Source organism: Poecile atricapillus, chromosome Z (assembly GCF_030490865.1).
Source record: "Poecile atricapillus isolate bPoeAtr1 chromosome Z, bPoeAtr1.hap1, whole genome shotgun sequence".
Taxonomy (NCBI): Eukaryota; Metazoa; Chordata; class Aves; order Passeriformes; family Paridae; genus Poecile; species Poecile atricapillus.
This window is the reverse complement of record NC_081289.1, coordinates 54,424,640-54,442,735: the sequence shown is the minus strand read 5'-3', so window position 1 is coordinate 54,442,735 and position 18,096 is coordinate 54,424,640. Positions and strand designations below refer to the sequence as shown.

The 18,096-nt window shown below is 38.4% G+C and overlaps 1 protein-coding gene across 1 annotated transcript in view; it reads left to right on the top strand.

Annotated features, from left to right (window-relative positions):
• Positions 1 to 947: 947 nt before the first annotated feature.
• The window catches only part of LOC131573262 (V-type proton ATPase subunit S1-like), a 50,352-nt gene continuing 33,203 nt past the window's right edge, over positions 948 to 18,096 (top strand). The window contains exons 1-5 of the mRNA XM_058827045.1: positions 948 to 1,221; positions 7,129 to 7,255; positions 7,358 to 7,426; positions 14,197 to 14,390; positions 15,429 to 15,472. Coding sequence (XP_058683028.1) covers positions 1,091 to 1,221; positions 7,129 to 7,255; positions 7,358 to 7,426; positions 14,197 to 14,390; positions 15,429 to 15,472 — 565 coding nt within the window. The 5' untranslated portion in view covers positions 948 to 1,090. The remainder of the gene's footprint in view (positions 1,222 to 7,128; positions 7,256 to 7,357; positions 7,427 to 14,196; positions 14,391 to 15,428; positions 15,473 to 18,096) is intronic.

Here is an 18,096-nt window from a genome sequence, read left to right as displayed (position 1 = left end):
AGATTTCAGATTGAGTTGATGAACAAAATGCCTTATATTAGGCACCCATACTAAAACAATATACTGTGATTCAAGGCAAATGGATTTCACTAATTTGGCTACATGTGCTCAGATTTAGACATGTCTTCTGACCTCTATTTGTGTCTTTTTGTACGATTTTCATTGTACTTCCTTATTTTCCCTTATCGCAACTCGTTTTAACATAGCTCAGAACTTCTTTTGTGTATGATCTCTAACATCCTGTTCTGATGGTGAGGAGGCATTTGTGCCCAGAGCCAAACACGTGCTCAGGCTGCTGCTGCCTAATGTAGTCACAAGGTGTAGAAACCGCTCGGTGTTTGGCAGGCACAAAAATAGTCTGCCAGAGCAATTTGCTTCCGGGCATGAAGGAATTCTCTAAGACTGTTTTGATCTTGCATGAGACTTGTGAAATACTGAAGTCGTGTCATGTTCTGAAGTGATTATAATTTGCCCCTGACTTTAGATATTTTTGATTTCTGGGATAGCATCCCTCCATGCAAAAGATAGCTTAAGAATTCTGTGTTTCAGTGGCTCTGAACGTACCATTTTCTCTCTCTTCCTTCTTGCTGGAATCTGCAATTTGTTGCAGATTTCAAACCTGTCAACACCCAAATGTGTGACGCCAGATCTCAAGACATGTGAAAAAACTAAGCTGAGGGACAGGATAATATGTAGCAAGGGAAGAAGATAGAAGTTCTGCAGAATGTATTTTGTGCAGTACAGAAAACTTTTCTCTAACCTCCATTTTGTAGTTGTATAACTGTTATCAGCCTGTGTAGGACAGGAGTTTGGACTCCATGACTCTCCCTTGCACTTGAAGGTTAGAGGAAACTGGCAGTGCTTTCACTGCAGGGAGTTTTACAAGCTGCTTAAATCACAAACCTGGAAGTAATAAAAATACGAGTAACTCACAAGTTCAAGCGAAGGAAGTTCATGTTTTGAAAATTCCCCCGGCTGTTGGAGAGCAGCGTCACCCGGCAGCCTGGCTGAATCCGGCTGACAGCAGCCCAAGCGGGAAGTGCAGCTGTGCACACACTCGGGCTTTCCCTCTGCAGCTGGCCAGTTCTGTATGCACCCGCCTGGAGCCATGACACGGCTCTGCCCTGCTGCTCCAGCCCTGCTGCTCTGCTCCCTTGCTGCGCTGCTCCAAACCTCTCTGGCACTGGATCATGTGCCCATGCTGCTTTGGTCAACTCAGAGGTAAGAAATGGAATAAAAGTGTATCCCTGCTTATGCTCCTGCTCTGTGTGTGTGTGCACAGAATATACTGTGCCATCGAATATGGTAAATCAGCTCTGGGCAGTAAAATTATCCAATAAATAAATTTGCACCTTGGCCATCAAACAAGCCAGTGGATGTTTTTACCATTTTTTATTTATAATTTTAGTGTTCTAAGCTGACCAGAAAAAAGTAAATAAATTCTGTAAATGAAAAATATGAAGTAGATATGCTTTATTCATTCTAAAGCACCTTTCAACCTCCACTGTTAGAGATGTTGTGACTTATAGTTACAACATAAAGCAGTGACACAAAAAGGAGCTGACCAAAAACTCTGTGGCAGATTTTTAAGCCTTGGATTTCCTAACTTCTGAACCCTGACTTTTCACTTTAATGTTCTTTTTAATATAGGTTCTTAAGTACACTGCTATATGTATGTGCATCAGTTGTTAGAAACAACTGTAGTCTTGACAGATCCAGAGACACATGAAATTCAAAGCTTTGCATATACATATGAAATAGGACTTTTGGAAACTTTCTGTTTTGGAAGAACCAGATATAGACCTCTTTCTTTCCAACCAGGAATTTTATTCATGCTCACTTTAAGGATTTTGTACCATTACTTGGGATTTCCAGAAATATGGCAGGCTGGGCAATGCAGTAGCTTCAGGTGGATGCTGGATATGTAAAGTTGTCAGAAAAATATGGCTGACTTATTTGACACCTTTGCCATATGTTTATTCTTCTTTTATTGATTTCCAAAACCTGAAACTCTGCATATAGAAATGTGCAAGTTTTGAAAAAGTTAGATTTTATAGCTTTTGCTTTGCTTTTTCTCCCTAGAAGAAGAAGAAAAAAAGAATGTTTCAGCCTCAAGGCAATTTTATATTCAAAATTCTTAATGAGTCACCCCTATATGACAAGCAGTCATATGAGTATTAACCCCTGTATTTGAAAGCAAAGTAAATGTTGGAAAGCAGTGTTAGGTTAAAAGTGATTCTAAGTATCTTAGAAAAGATCAGTGTTTCCTTTGTCCTACTTCCTGGTTTATACAAAAAACATACCTGCTGTATATATAAACAAGATCTTATCATTTAATCCCATGTGGTAATAAAAGCAAATTTTCCATCAAGATGCAATGAGAAGCTTGTTCTACTGCAGATTTTTCTGATTTATACAAATCTAGAGCAAGAAAACCAGGATACTGGACTAGGTAATCAGGTTCATGCCTCCAGGAATAGAACCTTTTGTGGAAGGAGTGTTCCTCCGACCATGATATTTGCATTTTGAAAGGAGAAGTTCTTGTGGGGCCAAAATTAGTTCTGGTGAAGGTCTATGAAGCAACTGAAAAGAAGTTTTTTGTTATTTTATAAAATAAAGTAACACTAACAACAACTTTCTGTTGTTAACCCACAATTCTGTGCTTTACATCTTGGTACGTCACAGTGATGTGAGGTTTGCACTGTGTGATCCACAGGCCTATGAAATTTGGAAATTACTTGAAGAGTCTTAGGAAATTTAACTACAGAATTGCAGTAATTATGGGTATCTATGGATATCTACCCACTCTGTAGGAACATGTCCCACCAGTAAAAAAGTTTAGCAATTCATTAATCAACAGAAGTTGCAATTCACTAATGTATTCCATCACCCTCTCCCAGGTTACCTGTTAGGATTTGATATTGAATAATTGAAGGATACTCCATTTTGTTGTAGTTTAGAACTAGCTAGTGTTTGCCAAGCCATATCTCAGCTGTATTAGAGAATGTAAAACCTTAAAGCTTCTTTTATGCATCATTACTGTACTGTAATCATGCTATTAAAGATCATGTTGGATGCCAGATAGAGGTGAAACCTGCAGCTGACAAACACATGCAGTGCACAAAGCAAAGGGAAGTGTGATATCAGTTCTCAGAGAGATGCTAGTAAATCAAATACCTCCTTCCTCTAGAAAGAAAAATGCAGATCCTTACTTGGAGAAGAGTAAGTATTTTTTTCAAAAAATAACATTCTTTCTCAGTTCAACTAGGGAATAACTCTGTATGTCACACTGTCCTGTTTTTCACAAAAGAATGTATCACTGGATATTCTTCAAATAACTCACATGGAAAATTTGACCTTTATTTTAAATCAGCCTTTAAACTAATATTCCCTGGTTGGGTTTTTGAAGCAGGGAAGGTTGAGAGGCTCTTCTTGCATATGATACACAGAACAAATTCGATTTAGCCATTTTGAACCAAAATTCAAAATAATTTCCCTCCACAGATAAGGAGAAGGAGTTTGAGCAAATAAATTCATTAAAATTAGCTTTTGTGATTGCCCCCTCGTGTTTGTTTTAGGAATGGCTTTTGCCTACAGTCTTTTAAAATATATTACTTCTCTTTTTTTATGCTATGTTTATATAGGGAAAATAATTCTTTCCTGGCAAACCCAGGTTATAAGTGACTTTGAGAAGGTGTTAATGCCAGTTAGTACATTTACACTGTTTCCTAAACTGCAGGGACTTTACTGATAAATCCGCTGAAAGAAGGTGCAAGATAAATTAAAAGGAAAAAAAATTAACTATAATTTTATTGGATGCCTGTGGAGACTCTGTGTGCCAGCATGAATGCTATTTTACTTCCACTGAGCAGGGGAAAACATGATTTCTTAGATGGTAATCACAAGGTGACTGATAGAGACAACTGACAAGAATAACTGTTAGGAAAGAGTTCTGAAGCCAGCTACAAAGCAGAAATGTAAGATCATGAGTTAAGCTGCTAAAAGTCTTATTATCTTCCCATCAGCCCTTCTGGTGGGTCTGGATACAGGAAATCTTGAATCTTTGCTTCCATCAACATAATTGCTCAAATTTCAGAAAGAATACTGTTGAGGAAAGAACATATTTTTGTCATGTCAGAGCAGTGAGATTTAAGAAAGAAGCAAAATATCAAGCTAAGCTTACTTTCCTCAGTTTCTTTAGGGCATTGTTTGACTGTTGGAGGAAAGAGAGAACAGTTGAATTTTCCTCAAACTTAAAGATTCCTTAGGATTCTTTACACCTATGTGCTCCTGCACACACATTGAAGTGCAAACATTAGCAGAGACACTTGCCATTTTGAGCCCCAGTGGTGCTGTGGCGGGGAGCCCGATGCACTTGGCATGTGGATGACTGTACAAGGCTGTGTGTGTGTGTTTGGACACAGGATTTGGTGTGAGCAATCGATAACAGCAGTCAATATGTGTGTTGGCCTGCTGCCGGTTTCACTCCGTGTCGTGTGTCACTGAGGTGAGGAGTTCAGTGGGATGAGCTTGATTGCGTTGAGGGAAGCACATCGTTGGTGTACCCACAACCCCTGGGCACTCACAGATCTCCGTTTCTCCCTGCAGTTCACAGTAAAACACCCAATAAAAACCTACTGACCAGGCAAGGAAGCTGGGGAGGGGCTGGAGCACAAGTCTCGTGAGGAGTGGCTGAGGGACCTGGGGGTGTTTAGCCTGGAGAAAAGGGGGCTGAGGGGAGACCTTATTGCTCTACAACTGCCTGAAAGGAGGCTGTAGCCAGGTGGAGGTTGGTCTCCCAACTAGCAAGGGATTGGATAAGAGGAAACAGCCTCCAGTTGCACCGGGGGAAGCTTAGGTTTGATATTAGGAAAAATTTCTTCACTGCGAGTGTGGTCAGGCATTGGAACAGGGAAGTGGTTGAGTCAGCTGGAGATGTTCTAAGAACACGTGGATGTTGCACTTAGGCACATGGTTTAGTGGTGGACGCAGCAGTGCTGGATTGGCACTTGAACTTCTTTATTTTAGAGGTCTTTTCCAGCTTAAATATTTCTGTGGTTCTATTTCCTGTCTGAACCTTGCTGAGAATGTTGTTGCACCAAGCAGGCAGCAGCAGCCCCCTCAGTAAAGGATGTAGCCTTCCCTCCTGCCATGCATAATGTTCAGCTAGCTGTTAAAAAGAAGCAAAATAAATGCATGCATAATATTGTGAATATAAGTATTAGGCAAATGCTGCATTGTAATTGAATTATTAACCAACTGATGTAGAGTTTTTTTTATGATGATGAAGTTACTAAAGTTGACTTCTTAAAAGTTAAGTGTCACAAAAGGTTTTTTTCAAGGTTAGATAGCTAACAAGAACTGCTTCAAGGAACAGGGAATTTCTTAGAAGCAAGTATATTTTAAAAGAGGATCATTAAACTTCTGAGGTTTTGAGTTCACAGCAAAAGCCTTTACCATTGTGCTGCTGCAAATAATTCTGCTTTATTTGATGTGCTTTCTATTACCTTAATTGCAAGTCCCCAAAGCTCTCAAAATCTTCCTTTTGTTTTTTTCCCCTAAGATTAGGTATAAAATGGATTTATTTCGTTATTTCTAAAATAAATATACCAAGATATTCAGTGTCATTTTCTTTCACACAAGCTATTTTTTATCATCTCTTAATTTAATCTATCTGCTTTCTTTTAAATATCATTAGTGTTTTGATGTGGCCATGCAAGTCAGTATGAAAGTTCCTGAAGAGTCATTCAGAATCTCTGGGACCTTCTGTGTTTTCGAATATATTCATTTATAAGATTATACTTAATTTTTTGAAAATGTGAGGTTTGTCTTCTCTGAAAAGTTGAGGCATGCCTGTTGCAATTTTTCATTTGATTATGTTCATAAATATAAGTTAATGTGGATTTCCAAGCACAAATTAACAAAGAAGTGAAGATGCTGAGTAAAATTAAGAAAATATCAAATATTTGATATTTAATAAAATATCAAAGATTTTCTTTATCCAAAAAACAACATTGAACGCCATCTATGTGTTCATTAACCCTGTTCTGCCTCCATCTTAAAGGACTGCAAAGGTTGTTCTCATTCATAAAAGCTTGGTGTGCAGTGGTCATTTGAAAATTGCTTTGGGTTAGAAAATTTAACTTTTATCTCAACTTGATCAGATTGCAATCATGTAATAACTGATGCACACAACAATTGCTGTATTCACGTCTTTGTAATTAGAACTAGTTGGAGTGTCTGGAATACCTGTTTGCTCAGCTTTTAGCAATTGATGTAAAGATGGCTAAAGATGGAAGTATTTGCATCAAATTCACAGTTTTCCACAGACAATTTTCATTAGTCAAAACATCTAGGATAAAAATGTTCATAAAAGTTTCATCCATATAGAGCCATGTTGCGTACTGTTAAAATCCAAATGAGGTGTTGAAAGAATAATGCAGCCTCTTGTTTTGCCTGTTTTCTGGAGCAGCAAAACTAAATAGATGAGTTATATCTCTGTCCAGTCCTCATAGTGACAGGCTGGCAAAAGAGTTGTAAGCTGGGTGCCTCAAGTCATTCCATCAGAAGAGCTCCTGCTGCTGGAAAGGTGGCGTTTCTGAGTGGCTTCTGTAGAATGGGTCCTTCATCATGAAAACTTTAGGAGAGAACCTGTTTACAGTAGCACTGAAATACGCTTCTGCTCACAAAAGTTTCATAAAAAATACTTGTTTATGACAACTTGTGATCTATTCTGAGTTCTACTTCTCCTGACCTCCATCTCTCAGCACTGCAAAGTGTTTTGGGAGTTGGGGTGCTGTCTGGGAATTCTCCCTGAATGTTTTCAACACATTCTTCTTCATCGCACCTAGTAGGTAACTTTTTTTTGGAAAGATGCTACTCTGCTGTTGTACACAAACAAGAGAATAGAGAGAGAGATTACCCCTCTTCATTGTTGCTGTAATACAGTCAATTTGATACAGGCATAAATGGGCATGTTCTTTTGAGTAGAATGAAAATAAACTGAACTGCAAAGTTGATCTTAAACCAAAGATGATGATTTCATTACCTGCCACTGCATATTTAAAGAAAGAAGAGATGTCATCATTGGCAGAAAATTTTACAGAAAAAGGAATTATTCCTTTGTAGATCACAGTGGAATCCAGACACTGCTGTGCATGAAGGACAAGTTGTCTCAGCACAGGAGCTGATGTTACTCTTGCAACCTCTTTTTACCCAGAACTCCAGAAACCTCGTCTTGTTCCTGCAAGATAGGGTACGTATACCTTTTTCTTTCCTCACCAATACTGGGCACATGTCTATACCTAAATGAGATGCTATGGCTCCTTCTCACCAACCTACTCTCTTTGTTTTTCAGCTTAGCACAGATGATTTCACATACTTCAGTGAATCCTATGGCAACAAGAATCCATTTCAAAATGTTCAGGCAAGCATTTATCTCTTTTATTTCTTTATGTGCAGTATTTAAACAAAAAAGTAAAAGAAAGATGTAAGATGCAAAGAGACAATTACTGGCAAAAGGGCACTGAGTTGCAGAAGTTTTCCTATTTAAAATATTGAGATTATTCCAGTTTAAGCAGATGTGTTAAAGGAAATAAACAGAGTTCGCAAATACATGCTTTGTAGCTATTATATTTTTAAAGACTGAGTTTTCACAATTCATCATAACTGACAAAATTATTCTTAAATGTGGTGCAATTTTCTATTGTAAAAAACAGTATCAACTTCAAGATCAACACCCCAAAATTCTGTTTTGAAGCCATAAGAAGAAAAGAACTTATAGGAACCAATCAATTTTTTCTTATTTTCAGAATTTAATACCTATTTTGTTTTTACATAAGTTGAAGCTCATTCAGGGAGTTAACTGTTTTATATTTGTATTAAGTTAATATATCACTAGATGCTATATTGCCTTAATCATGAAAAGGATAATGCTAGTTGATTAACTTGAAATAAACTCTAGGCACAGATTTTAAGATGGAATCCTCCTGAGTCAGTCAACATCTTCAAATTCTGTCCTCACTGAGAAGGTTTATAGATTTTGTGCAGAGCATCTATGGTTGTACTTACATGACAGTTTATTGAAATGTAATTGGACAAAATGTTCACTTGTGGAAGTCATAAAGACATTCCTGGAGGCAGTGCAGGATGAATGTAATATTAGTAATGTAAATGGTAGCACAGCACACGAGGAAGAGTAAATTCCCAAGCACCACACAGCAAGCACTATATGTAATTAAATACATAAATATTCACATAATACCCGTCTCTACATCTGTACTAAGAGCCTCACATCTTCCTTGTATGACTGGAACTGGAGATATTAATCTCTTTGTCATATAACTGCATTTTAACATTGATGCTAGAAAAGAAACAATTATTCAGAGTATCTACATGGGTTTTCTGAGGAATGAATGGGAGTCATAATCATCTGTACTGCAAGGATCAGTGGTTGAGTCTGCAGGCAGAAGCACTGGTTTTTCTCTGCTATGCCTTATCTTCTCAGGGTTTAACATCTCTGCAAGGCAGTGTCTGGAGCAAATTTTTATTGCTGCCTGACTACAAAACTGGTTTAATTTCAGCTGTTTGACATGCATTGCAATGCATGACATTGCAAGTTCCTAGTAATGTGGTGGTCTTATTCAAGTAGGCCCTCGATGTTTAAGAGGCATATCAAAGTAATTAAAACATTCTTCTTTGCCCTGTAATCAGGACTCCATCAGCACTGCAGATAGAGATTAAAGGCTTTAAGGTCTAGAGATAAGGCCAGAGACTGATGGGTTTAGAAATCAGGTGGTATACAAGGGGATTGGGGTCCTAGTGAGGGCTGGTGAGGAGGTCCTCAGCTCAACAAAAGGCCATGTTTGAATAAATCTTTGTCTGTGTCTGGCAGACCAAAGGCTTATACCAAAGTTTTTAACAATCTGAATAAATGTCAGTAACTGTTTTTTTCCTAACCTTGCCTCTGTTCCCTCTCCGTCTTGGAGATGAGAATTTTTTCTGTATTATGGCTTCTTTAAAACTGGAAAGTTTATTTTTACAAATTCCTCACCTTAACTCCAGCACTTCCTACATTTTTTCTGTTGGATTTGGCAATCCTAATGCTTTTCTAGTGTTGTTTGATGTAAGTGAGGTGCTGTAATGTGAGTGAAAGAAAATGAGATGTATGAACTACATACTTCTTTTTCACCTAGGTGCCCATAGAGAGAGTTTTGTCAATATCTATTGCATAGGTTTTAGTTCTTAGGGGCAGAAAAGGAACTTTAGTCATCCATATTGGGAGTAACAGAGTCTGCAAAAATTTGCTCGATTGCTATCGTATTACTTGAGCCCCACTTGAGATACTTTGGGTAAGAAATCAATTCTTAATCATGCTATGAAAGATTGCAATAACAATCACAAAGTTAAGTTTGGGTCAAAGTGAAGGTTGGGTCTGAATTTTCTCACTGGGAAGTTATAATCCCTGATGTTGCATAATCACAAGTTTTTTACCTACACAGTCTATATCATACAAGTTATCAGTGAAGCTATAATAAATGTTCCATTGCTCTCAAGCATCCTCCTTAATGAACTTCAGAAATGCAAACTTATTCATAAACCTAAGCTGGAGATTTCATTTAGAATGTATAAGTGCATGTAACAGCATGTGTACCACAAGAAGAAAGTGTTATTTGAGAAATGGTTATAGGTTTGTAAACCCCAGAAACATTTGCAGATATTCTATTTGTTTAGCTGCATTAGCAGCTGTTCTGAACTTTTGGTATCAATGAGTTTGCATGCAATAAAAGAATCTTATTCCAGTTAATACAAAGGGAATCTTAAAGGTAGATCATTTATCTTGAACTTTCAAACAACTTCTAAATTAAATAATAAAATACAAAGATTAGCATTTGGGGAACTTTGTCAAGCACCCTACAAACTATTTTTCTTTAATATTAGCTTTGGCTTTCCCCAGACAGCGCTCAGGTCCTTAGAACTGCAATGTATATTAACACACTCCAATTAGTGGCCAGCTGTGCAGCTACATAATTATGACTGTAACTCATTGCCACTTGTAGTCTGAATACTCCATGCTATCTTCACTCAGTGGTCATAGACCAAGCAGTACTATTTAGTCATGTGTGATACAGAGGGTTTAAAAAAGTTTTGATTGTCTTTATTTCCTTTCTTTTAGTTTTACTATATTATTTTTTGACAAGGGAACATGCACCGAACTGCATAATAATCAAGATAAAAGTTCATAATAGATTTATTCCATGACATAATGAGGTTTTGTTCTCTAGCCTTTTCTAAAATACTATTAATATTTGATTTTTTTCAGTCCTGATCATTATCAGCCTCTGAATTATCATTTTCAAAGAGCTGTTGTAACTCTCAAGGTTTCATTACTGAAGGGTGACACTCAGTTCTGAGTCTGTTACCTATTACTGTGTATTCAAAATTAGGTTTGTTTTTCTGTCACCTTCTACTGTGCTAAAATCAATTTACATTGAATCTTATCAGTTACTCAGTTGCCCAAGAGGTTGCACCAGAAGTTGCTTCTGTAGTTCATCAGTCAGACACTTCCTTTACTAACCTGAAAAACAACATAATGAGCAAGTTTCGTTAGCTCAATATTTACCTTTTTATCAGATAGTTTAGGAACACATGGAACAGATGTGCAGTAGCTGATACTTTTTAATACCCCTTTCTTGCTAAATCTTTACCTACTCTTTAGCTAACTTCATGTGAAGACTGCCTCTCTCTCTCCAAAGAAGCTTAGTTTCTTTAGCAGTCCTTGCTTCAAGACTGCCGAATGCTTTGTGTGGGTCCAAGTAGAATGTATCATCTAGAGCTTCCTAGAGTACATGCCTATTGACTCCTTCAGATATCTTCAGCAGAATTGTTAGGCAAAACTTTTTTTGTGAAAGCCACATCAATCTTTTCCCCAGCACAGTCATTTATTATTGTTATAATCTGTATTTTATGCTTTGGAATGCTTTCTCCCATTTTTAGACTTCAAGTTTTCTTCTTGACAGTCCCTTGGATCTGTCTGTAACCCTCAGAAAAAAAAAAAAGGTGTCATGTTTCCTTCTATACAGTAAAGCATGGAGATTTTTCCAATAATAGTTCCTGTAGCTGCAACACACTTTATCAGGGAAAGTACATCAGATCAATTTTCATTAAAAGTCTAATTTACAGCTTTATGCATACATTTGAAGGGCACAGCTACAGTGTAAAAGTTTGTGGGATAGATAATTGGAAAGTTAAAATTAAACCTTCTTCTTTTCCCCTTCTTCTCTCTCCTTGTCCCTCTACTGTTTCTAGCTACTATGTGGTTTTCTTTAGCAGAATGTAAAACCAGGTGTTTTTCAATATCCTCTTCATTCTCCACCCCCTTTTGGAGTTTTCATGTTTTGAACAAGCATGGTAGCTGAAATCTTATAATGTGTAAAGCAACATATGGGTATTGTAAAGAAAAGTGCACAATTGCCAAATGGCAAGAAGGACAAAGAGGCTTGGGATCAGACTGCCTGCCTGAGGCTGTTGAGTTGATATCCAGCTGTGTCTACCCTTCAGATGAAAAGCAGCTGAATACCAGTGGCTGGAAGCTGAGACAGGTGGCAGTGCAGCATTGGTTAGGAGCAGAAGCACAATTAAGACACTACTCAGTAATGATACATTTTATATCTTATTCGGAATTAAATGAGTAATCTGCTTAATATATATCTTTGGATGAAATGGCTGTTGCCATTCTGGCTGCTGCTGTGGGACAAGGGATTAAAATATTGAAAACAAAACAAAACCATTGAATTGCTCAGACTTTGAGGTCTAAATTCAAATCTGTAAACAAATCAAAATTAAATGTTTTATCTATGTCTTCCAGAAGGAAAAAAAACACTACTAAAAACACTACTCAAAGACCTGTACACAACATCAGTGTTTTCTGTTCTATTTTAATTTCTGAAGTTACTTTTCTATCAGTCTGGTAAATCAGACAATGCTGCATAATCCTCCCATATGAGCATATGTAGAAATGTGAAAATACCTATAGTATTTGCCTAGGAAGGAAGATGTGAGCAATTATAAAGAACCCGAGCAGGTCAGAAAAGGGGTAAGCAAAGAACAGACAAAAAGGAAAAAATTAATAGTAGGAGAAAAGTGTTAGGAACACCACACCACTTGCATCAGAGGAAAAGAGTCTGTAACAGCCTGAATATCTGAATATTGAGTCAAATGACACACTTAATCTAGACTTAAATGTAGAAAATACAAAAGCAAAGTTAACAAGGTGTCAACTAGGACTCAAAGAAAAAAATATCTTCTCATATTTTCATTGGGTTTCTTGGCAAGACTTTGCTAGTGGGCAAGCTACACTGGTGGCTTTTTTGACAAGCTGCCAGAAGCTTCCCTCATGTCTAAAAGTGCCAATGCTCGAAGAGGCACCTGCCACTGGCCAGGGCTGAGCCCATCAGAGACACGGTAACATATTTAAAAAGGAGAAGAAGTTACTGCACAGACACAACTGTGTTTGGAGAGGAGAGGGGAGGGGAGGAATGTATGAGAAACCAACACCAAGGTCAGCACTGAAGGAGTGGGAAGAGGTGCTCCAGGCGCCGGAGCAGAGATTCACCTTCAGCCTGTGGTGCAGCCCAAGGGGTGACAGCTGTGCCTCTGTAGCCCATGGATGTACATGGGGGAGCAGAGATCCACCTGCAACCCATGGAGCACCCAGTGCCAGGAGAGGTGGATGCCTGAAGGAAGCTGTGACCCTGTGGGAAGGCTCCTGGCAGGAGAGACCTGTGGAGAGAGGAGCCCACGCTGGAGCAGTTTGTTCCTGAAGGACTGCACCCCATGGGAGGGACCCATGCTGGAGCAGTTCATGAAGAACTGCACCCTGTGGGAAGGACTCTCCTTGGAGAAGTTCACAGAGGACTGATTCCCATGGGTGGGACCCCATGGAGGATCAGGGAAAGAGTATGAGGAGTCCTCCCCAAAGAAGGAAGAGGCAGTAGAGACAATGTGTGATGAACTAACCACAGACCCCATTCTCTATCCCCCTTCAGCACTGTGGGGCAGGAGGTAGAGAATCATGGGTAATGTGACTAGAAGAAGAGAGGGGTGGGTAGAAGATGTTTTTAAGAATTGGCTTTATTTCTACTATCATACTCTGATTTGATTGTCAATAATTTTAATTAATTTTCTCAAGTCAAGTCAGTTTTTGTTGTGCAATTGGTTAGTGAACTCTTCCCCAGCCCATGAGCCTTTTATTTTCTCTCCTTCATACAGCTGAAGAGGGCAATGATAGAGCAACTTTGGTTGGTACCTGGCATCAGGCCACGGTCAACCCACCACAACATTAAATATTGATTAATTAAACATTAATTTTGATAATTTTCAAGTCTTCATCTTGCATTTTGTTTCCCCAAATATTTCAGGTTAATTTTATTATCAAGAAAAATGCTTGGAAAGATGCTTTTTAACTATGCAGGTTCCAAATTTATAGAATGAGAGTGTTTTTCAATTCATTTAACTCAAGCATCTTTATCAGGAAGTCAACTATCAGAATTGTAAATCAAGTGAAAGATACCCTGATGCTTTATCTGAATCAATTCAGCCTGAGCTTTATAATTTGTACTTCGAGTAGAAAGGTGGAAAGCATATGACATGAATTTTGTTTGTGTGTGTCTAGAGGCTCTGTAAATCCTGAAATCTGCAGCTTTCTTTAATAATTAGTTACAAATTAGACATTTTTCTGTACCATGTGCTGTACCACCAGGATGTACACAAATGCAGGGTGTTTATTATGCAAAGTATGAGTGGAGCTGCTGGAACTGGAAGTGTCTGACATGGATCTTTCTGACTTCCAAGGGCATTTAGTTAGAGAGTAATCTGAGCTTTGCTTCTGGCAATGTTCATAACCACTACACTCTTAGTCTGAGAACTTCTACATCATCTGTCTCTCTTCTTCTACCATACATGTGGAAAAGACAATAAAAATTTTGTGTTTCTGAGTGCTTTAAGCTTGCTGCAAGAAAGTTCAGGAGCAGTCTGTAAGCCACCATCAATCAGGCTGGTGAGAATTCACATGCTGTTTATTGTGGAGGTTACTCACCTTGAATATTAAATTAAGGATACATTAAAAAAAGATTGTGTTTAATTATTATGTAACTAAATATTAAGCAAGTAAATAAACTTCTCATAAATTTATTACAGGAAATTCTTCAGTCTTCTCCTTCATCTTTAGTTTTGCCAGCTGTTGACTGCAAGGCTACCCAGAATCTCCTAAGTGTTCTTCAGGAATCAGGAGATTGGAAGTTAACAAATGTAACTAATTTAAATGTCTCTCAGCTGGAACTGAATGCATCTAACCCAAACTTACTGGTGGTCCAGCTACAGCCACTTGCCAGGTAGGAGTTTATCATGAACAGAACTGACCCACATGTGTGCATGATTTTTGGAGCTTTTGAAAATGTCGGTTGTATTCAGGAAATTAAAAAAAAACCACAGTGGAAGCTTGTAGGACTATCAAAATTGTTTCTCTTACAAGGATGAATTCAGTGTTTTTCAAATCCCCTGATGAGCTTACCAGATATAATAGATGAATTATGTTGAGAAAGGCAGTCACGCATTCCTATTTTGTCTGCCTCATTATATGAGAACAAAGGGGCAGCTAATAAAACTAAATGGCAACACACTTTTTAGCAGAAAGGCTCAATTATTTTACTCGACACGTGATTAACCTACAGAATTAATTGCTAGAGGGCATTCCATGGGTCAAAAATACTAACAAGGATAAATAAGCAAGCAAATAAACATACAGACAAACCTGAAGCTAATAAAGAGCCTGATTTTCCATCATAATGGAAGGAAGAGGAGGGCTATAATTCTTCATGTTTCCAGATCTATGAGGGCTATGATCTAACAGAGATAGGGAGACAGCGTTCCTTCAGGTGAATGCATATTTAGAAAATACAAGGCATGGATGCTGAACTTCTTCTGCTTATTCTTCTTTCCATCTTATTTGGGCATTTGTACATGTTGGTTTAAGATGCAGATATCAATGTGTCCTAAACAAATGCAATTCTAGCTGCCACGTCACTACACAAAAAGAGGCATGATAACTATTTTAAAGAGCTCCTGTACAAATGTTAAACAAGGGGCCAACACCAAATGAAAAAAAGCTTCCTAGAGACTGATCAAAATAGTGTCAGTAGTATGGCTTCTCTGCTGCCTAGGAAATCTGACAGGTTCAAGAATTAGCTGAAGATGTCGTCCTTACATTTTTAATTGCTTTGCAGAAGAAAAGAGTCATTAGGAGGAGATGAAAGGATAGCAGAGGGACTGCCAGTAATCCTTTTATCAGTCAGTATCTTCATATATTTCTGTTTCACATCATTCTTGCCTAGAAAAGATTTTTAATTATTTTTCTCCCTGTTTTTCTCTAGTGGTTTAAAAGAGATTTCCACTCTGGAAGCAGTTGCTGAAAATGGTAAGTAGTATTACCTAGACATAACTAACATTTCATCATCTGTGTTTTCACTTGAGCAGGTAGTATTCTCTAGTTCCCAGGCTTTGCTTTGCTACTACTATTTAAATGCTTTTATCCCACTTGCCTTCTACAGTATTTATAAGCTGTGGTTGTCTTAGTTTTAATCAGGCACTAAGTGTCTGTGTCATGAAATTGTAAGCTTGATAAATTCATGTCTGCTTCAGGCATGGACTCATTCTCTGAGCCCAAACCCTGCATGTCTGTGCTACTTGAGCTGCCTCCTTCGATTTCACCTTGCACACTGTCAGCTGGATGTGCCAGGTTCATCTGGCAATTCCAAGGCCTTGATCTCAACAAAGGGTGTCTGCACAAATAGGAAATGTCTTTTTAATCTTTATAAAACAATAGTGATGGCCTCCTTTGCCTTTGATATCAGTCTTTTATTGGCTTTGCAGTGTATTAAACACTACTTGTTAAAGTTGAATCTCTCAATATAATACTATAAAAAACTTTTCTTGCCTACCATCTGGTTGAAAAAGAGGTGCCATACATGAAAATGGTACTGAGAGGCATCTCATTGCAGAGCTTTCACTTACTACTCTAAATTAGAAATCAAATTATAAAGCATGCAAATCAAAGTGGAAGTTTTGGAGGTTTACAGTGTAGTGGGCTGATAGTTAAACAGTGTTCTTAGTGGCTATGACTGTTTCTGCTCAGAACTGGGGCTGTAAAATCAGAAGCAGATTTGAAAAACAGGGGAAAATACCTTAGTACTGAAATTAGTTGTGTATCCTTTTCTGTTTGTTTTTGTACTACCAAAATGAGTGGGTTTTATACTAAAACAAGCAGTTGGGTTTCCATCTCTGAATTGCAGACGAGGTATTTTGTTCTATTTTCTGTCCCCAGAGCATACTGGGTAGTTGAGCCTTGGGTTAATGTTTGTCTTAACTAAACAGTGGCTTTTTCTTTATGGGACATTTCTTTCAACAGTTGCATGGATTCAAGAATAAGCTTCCCAAGCCCTAGTGTCATAGTATCATAGAATATGCTGAGTTGGAAGGGAACTATTGGGATCTCTGAGTCCATCCTGGCCCTGCACAGGACACCCCAAGAATCACATCATGTGCCTGACAGTGTTCTCCAAATGCTTCTTGAGCTCTGTCAGGTTTGGTCTTCTGCTACTTCTCTGCAGAGCTCTGGGTAGAAAACCTTTTACCTGATACCCTGCCTAAACTTCCTTTGACTTGGTTTCATGCCATTTCTTGGACTCTTATCACTGGTCACGAGTGGTGAAATCAGCAGTGTCTGCCCCTTCTCTTCCCCTCATGAGGAAGCTGTAACTGCAGTGAGGGCTCCCCTCAGTCTCCTCCGGGCTGAACAGATCTCAGCTGCTCCTCATAGGGCTCCCTTCACCATCCTCATTGCCCTCCTTTGGACACTCTCTAATAGCTTTATATCCTTCTTATACTGTGGCACCCAGAACTTCCCCCAGCACTCGAGGTGAGGCCGCCCCAGTGCAGACCAGAGCGGGACAATCCCCTCCCCTGCCTGGCTGGTGATGCTGAGCCTGGTGCTCTCCAGGACAGGGTTGGCCCTCCTGGCTGCCAGGGCACGCCGTAGACTCATACAGCTGCTGTGTCAGGCTGCTTTGTTTTGGGAAAGCAAAGTTAAAAGGTGATCTGTGGGAGGATGGAAGAAAAGGCTACACCAGCTTTTTGGTTAGTATCAACTAGATGTTAATTGGGAAGAAGCTGAGTGGAATAGAGAAGATGTGCCACTTTTCTTGGCCAAGTACAGAATCTGCACTATTGTTCCCATGTAGGCACCTAATTTAGGTGCTCTAAAACATGGTGGACAGTCTGATCTCTTTGGAGAATTTGAAAATACTTCATAAGAAAGGTAGAGTTCTGATCACAGGCAAAACAGAGATCTATATAAACTCTATTGTCAGAAGGATGTTCACAGAAGCTTCTCTGGATGAAGGAATTACCTCCAGAACCTTCCTGAAGGAGTTATAGATGTTACTGGTAACTATAGTTACATGTAGCTCCTTTCTGAAGGGAAATGCAAATAACACATTATTTCAGAAAGCTATTTGTTGCTTTAATGAAAGAAAACCCAAAGTCAGTCTCTGCATTTTTATACATATTATTTTCTTTTGTTCTGCAAATTTTTGCTAGGGCTGAAAAGAATTTCCAAAATCTGTGAATCCAGAATACAAAATCTACATTGTATAATGTCTTGGATCTCTGCAACTGATGTAATTATGGCAGTAGTTTTTAGGCAGTTATTTTCCTAAGTACATTTCTTATAGTAGATCCTCTTAGCAATAATTTTTAGAAGAAAAATTTACATAGCTATGATTCTTGCCTGATATGAGGAAATCAGTTCAGCTGAAACCCCATAGAAAATGGCAATGCCTGAATTCTTACAAAAGCCAAATATTTCACTTGGCCAAGACACCATAATTACACTTAATGGAAGTGGTTAAAGGAGATAGTAATATAAACTCTTAATTTCAGCAAATGCAAATAAAACACAATTTCTGTAAAGTATAACCTCAAAGTCTGAGAAGTTTGTATGCCTAGGTTATAAAATATCCATCTACCAGGCTGGTACATAAA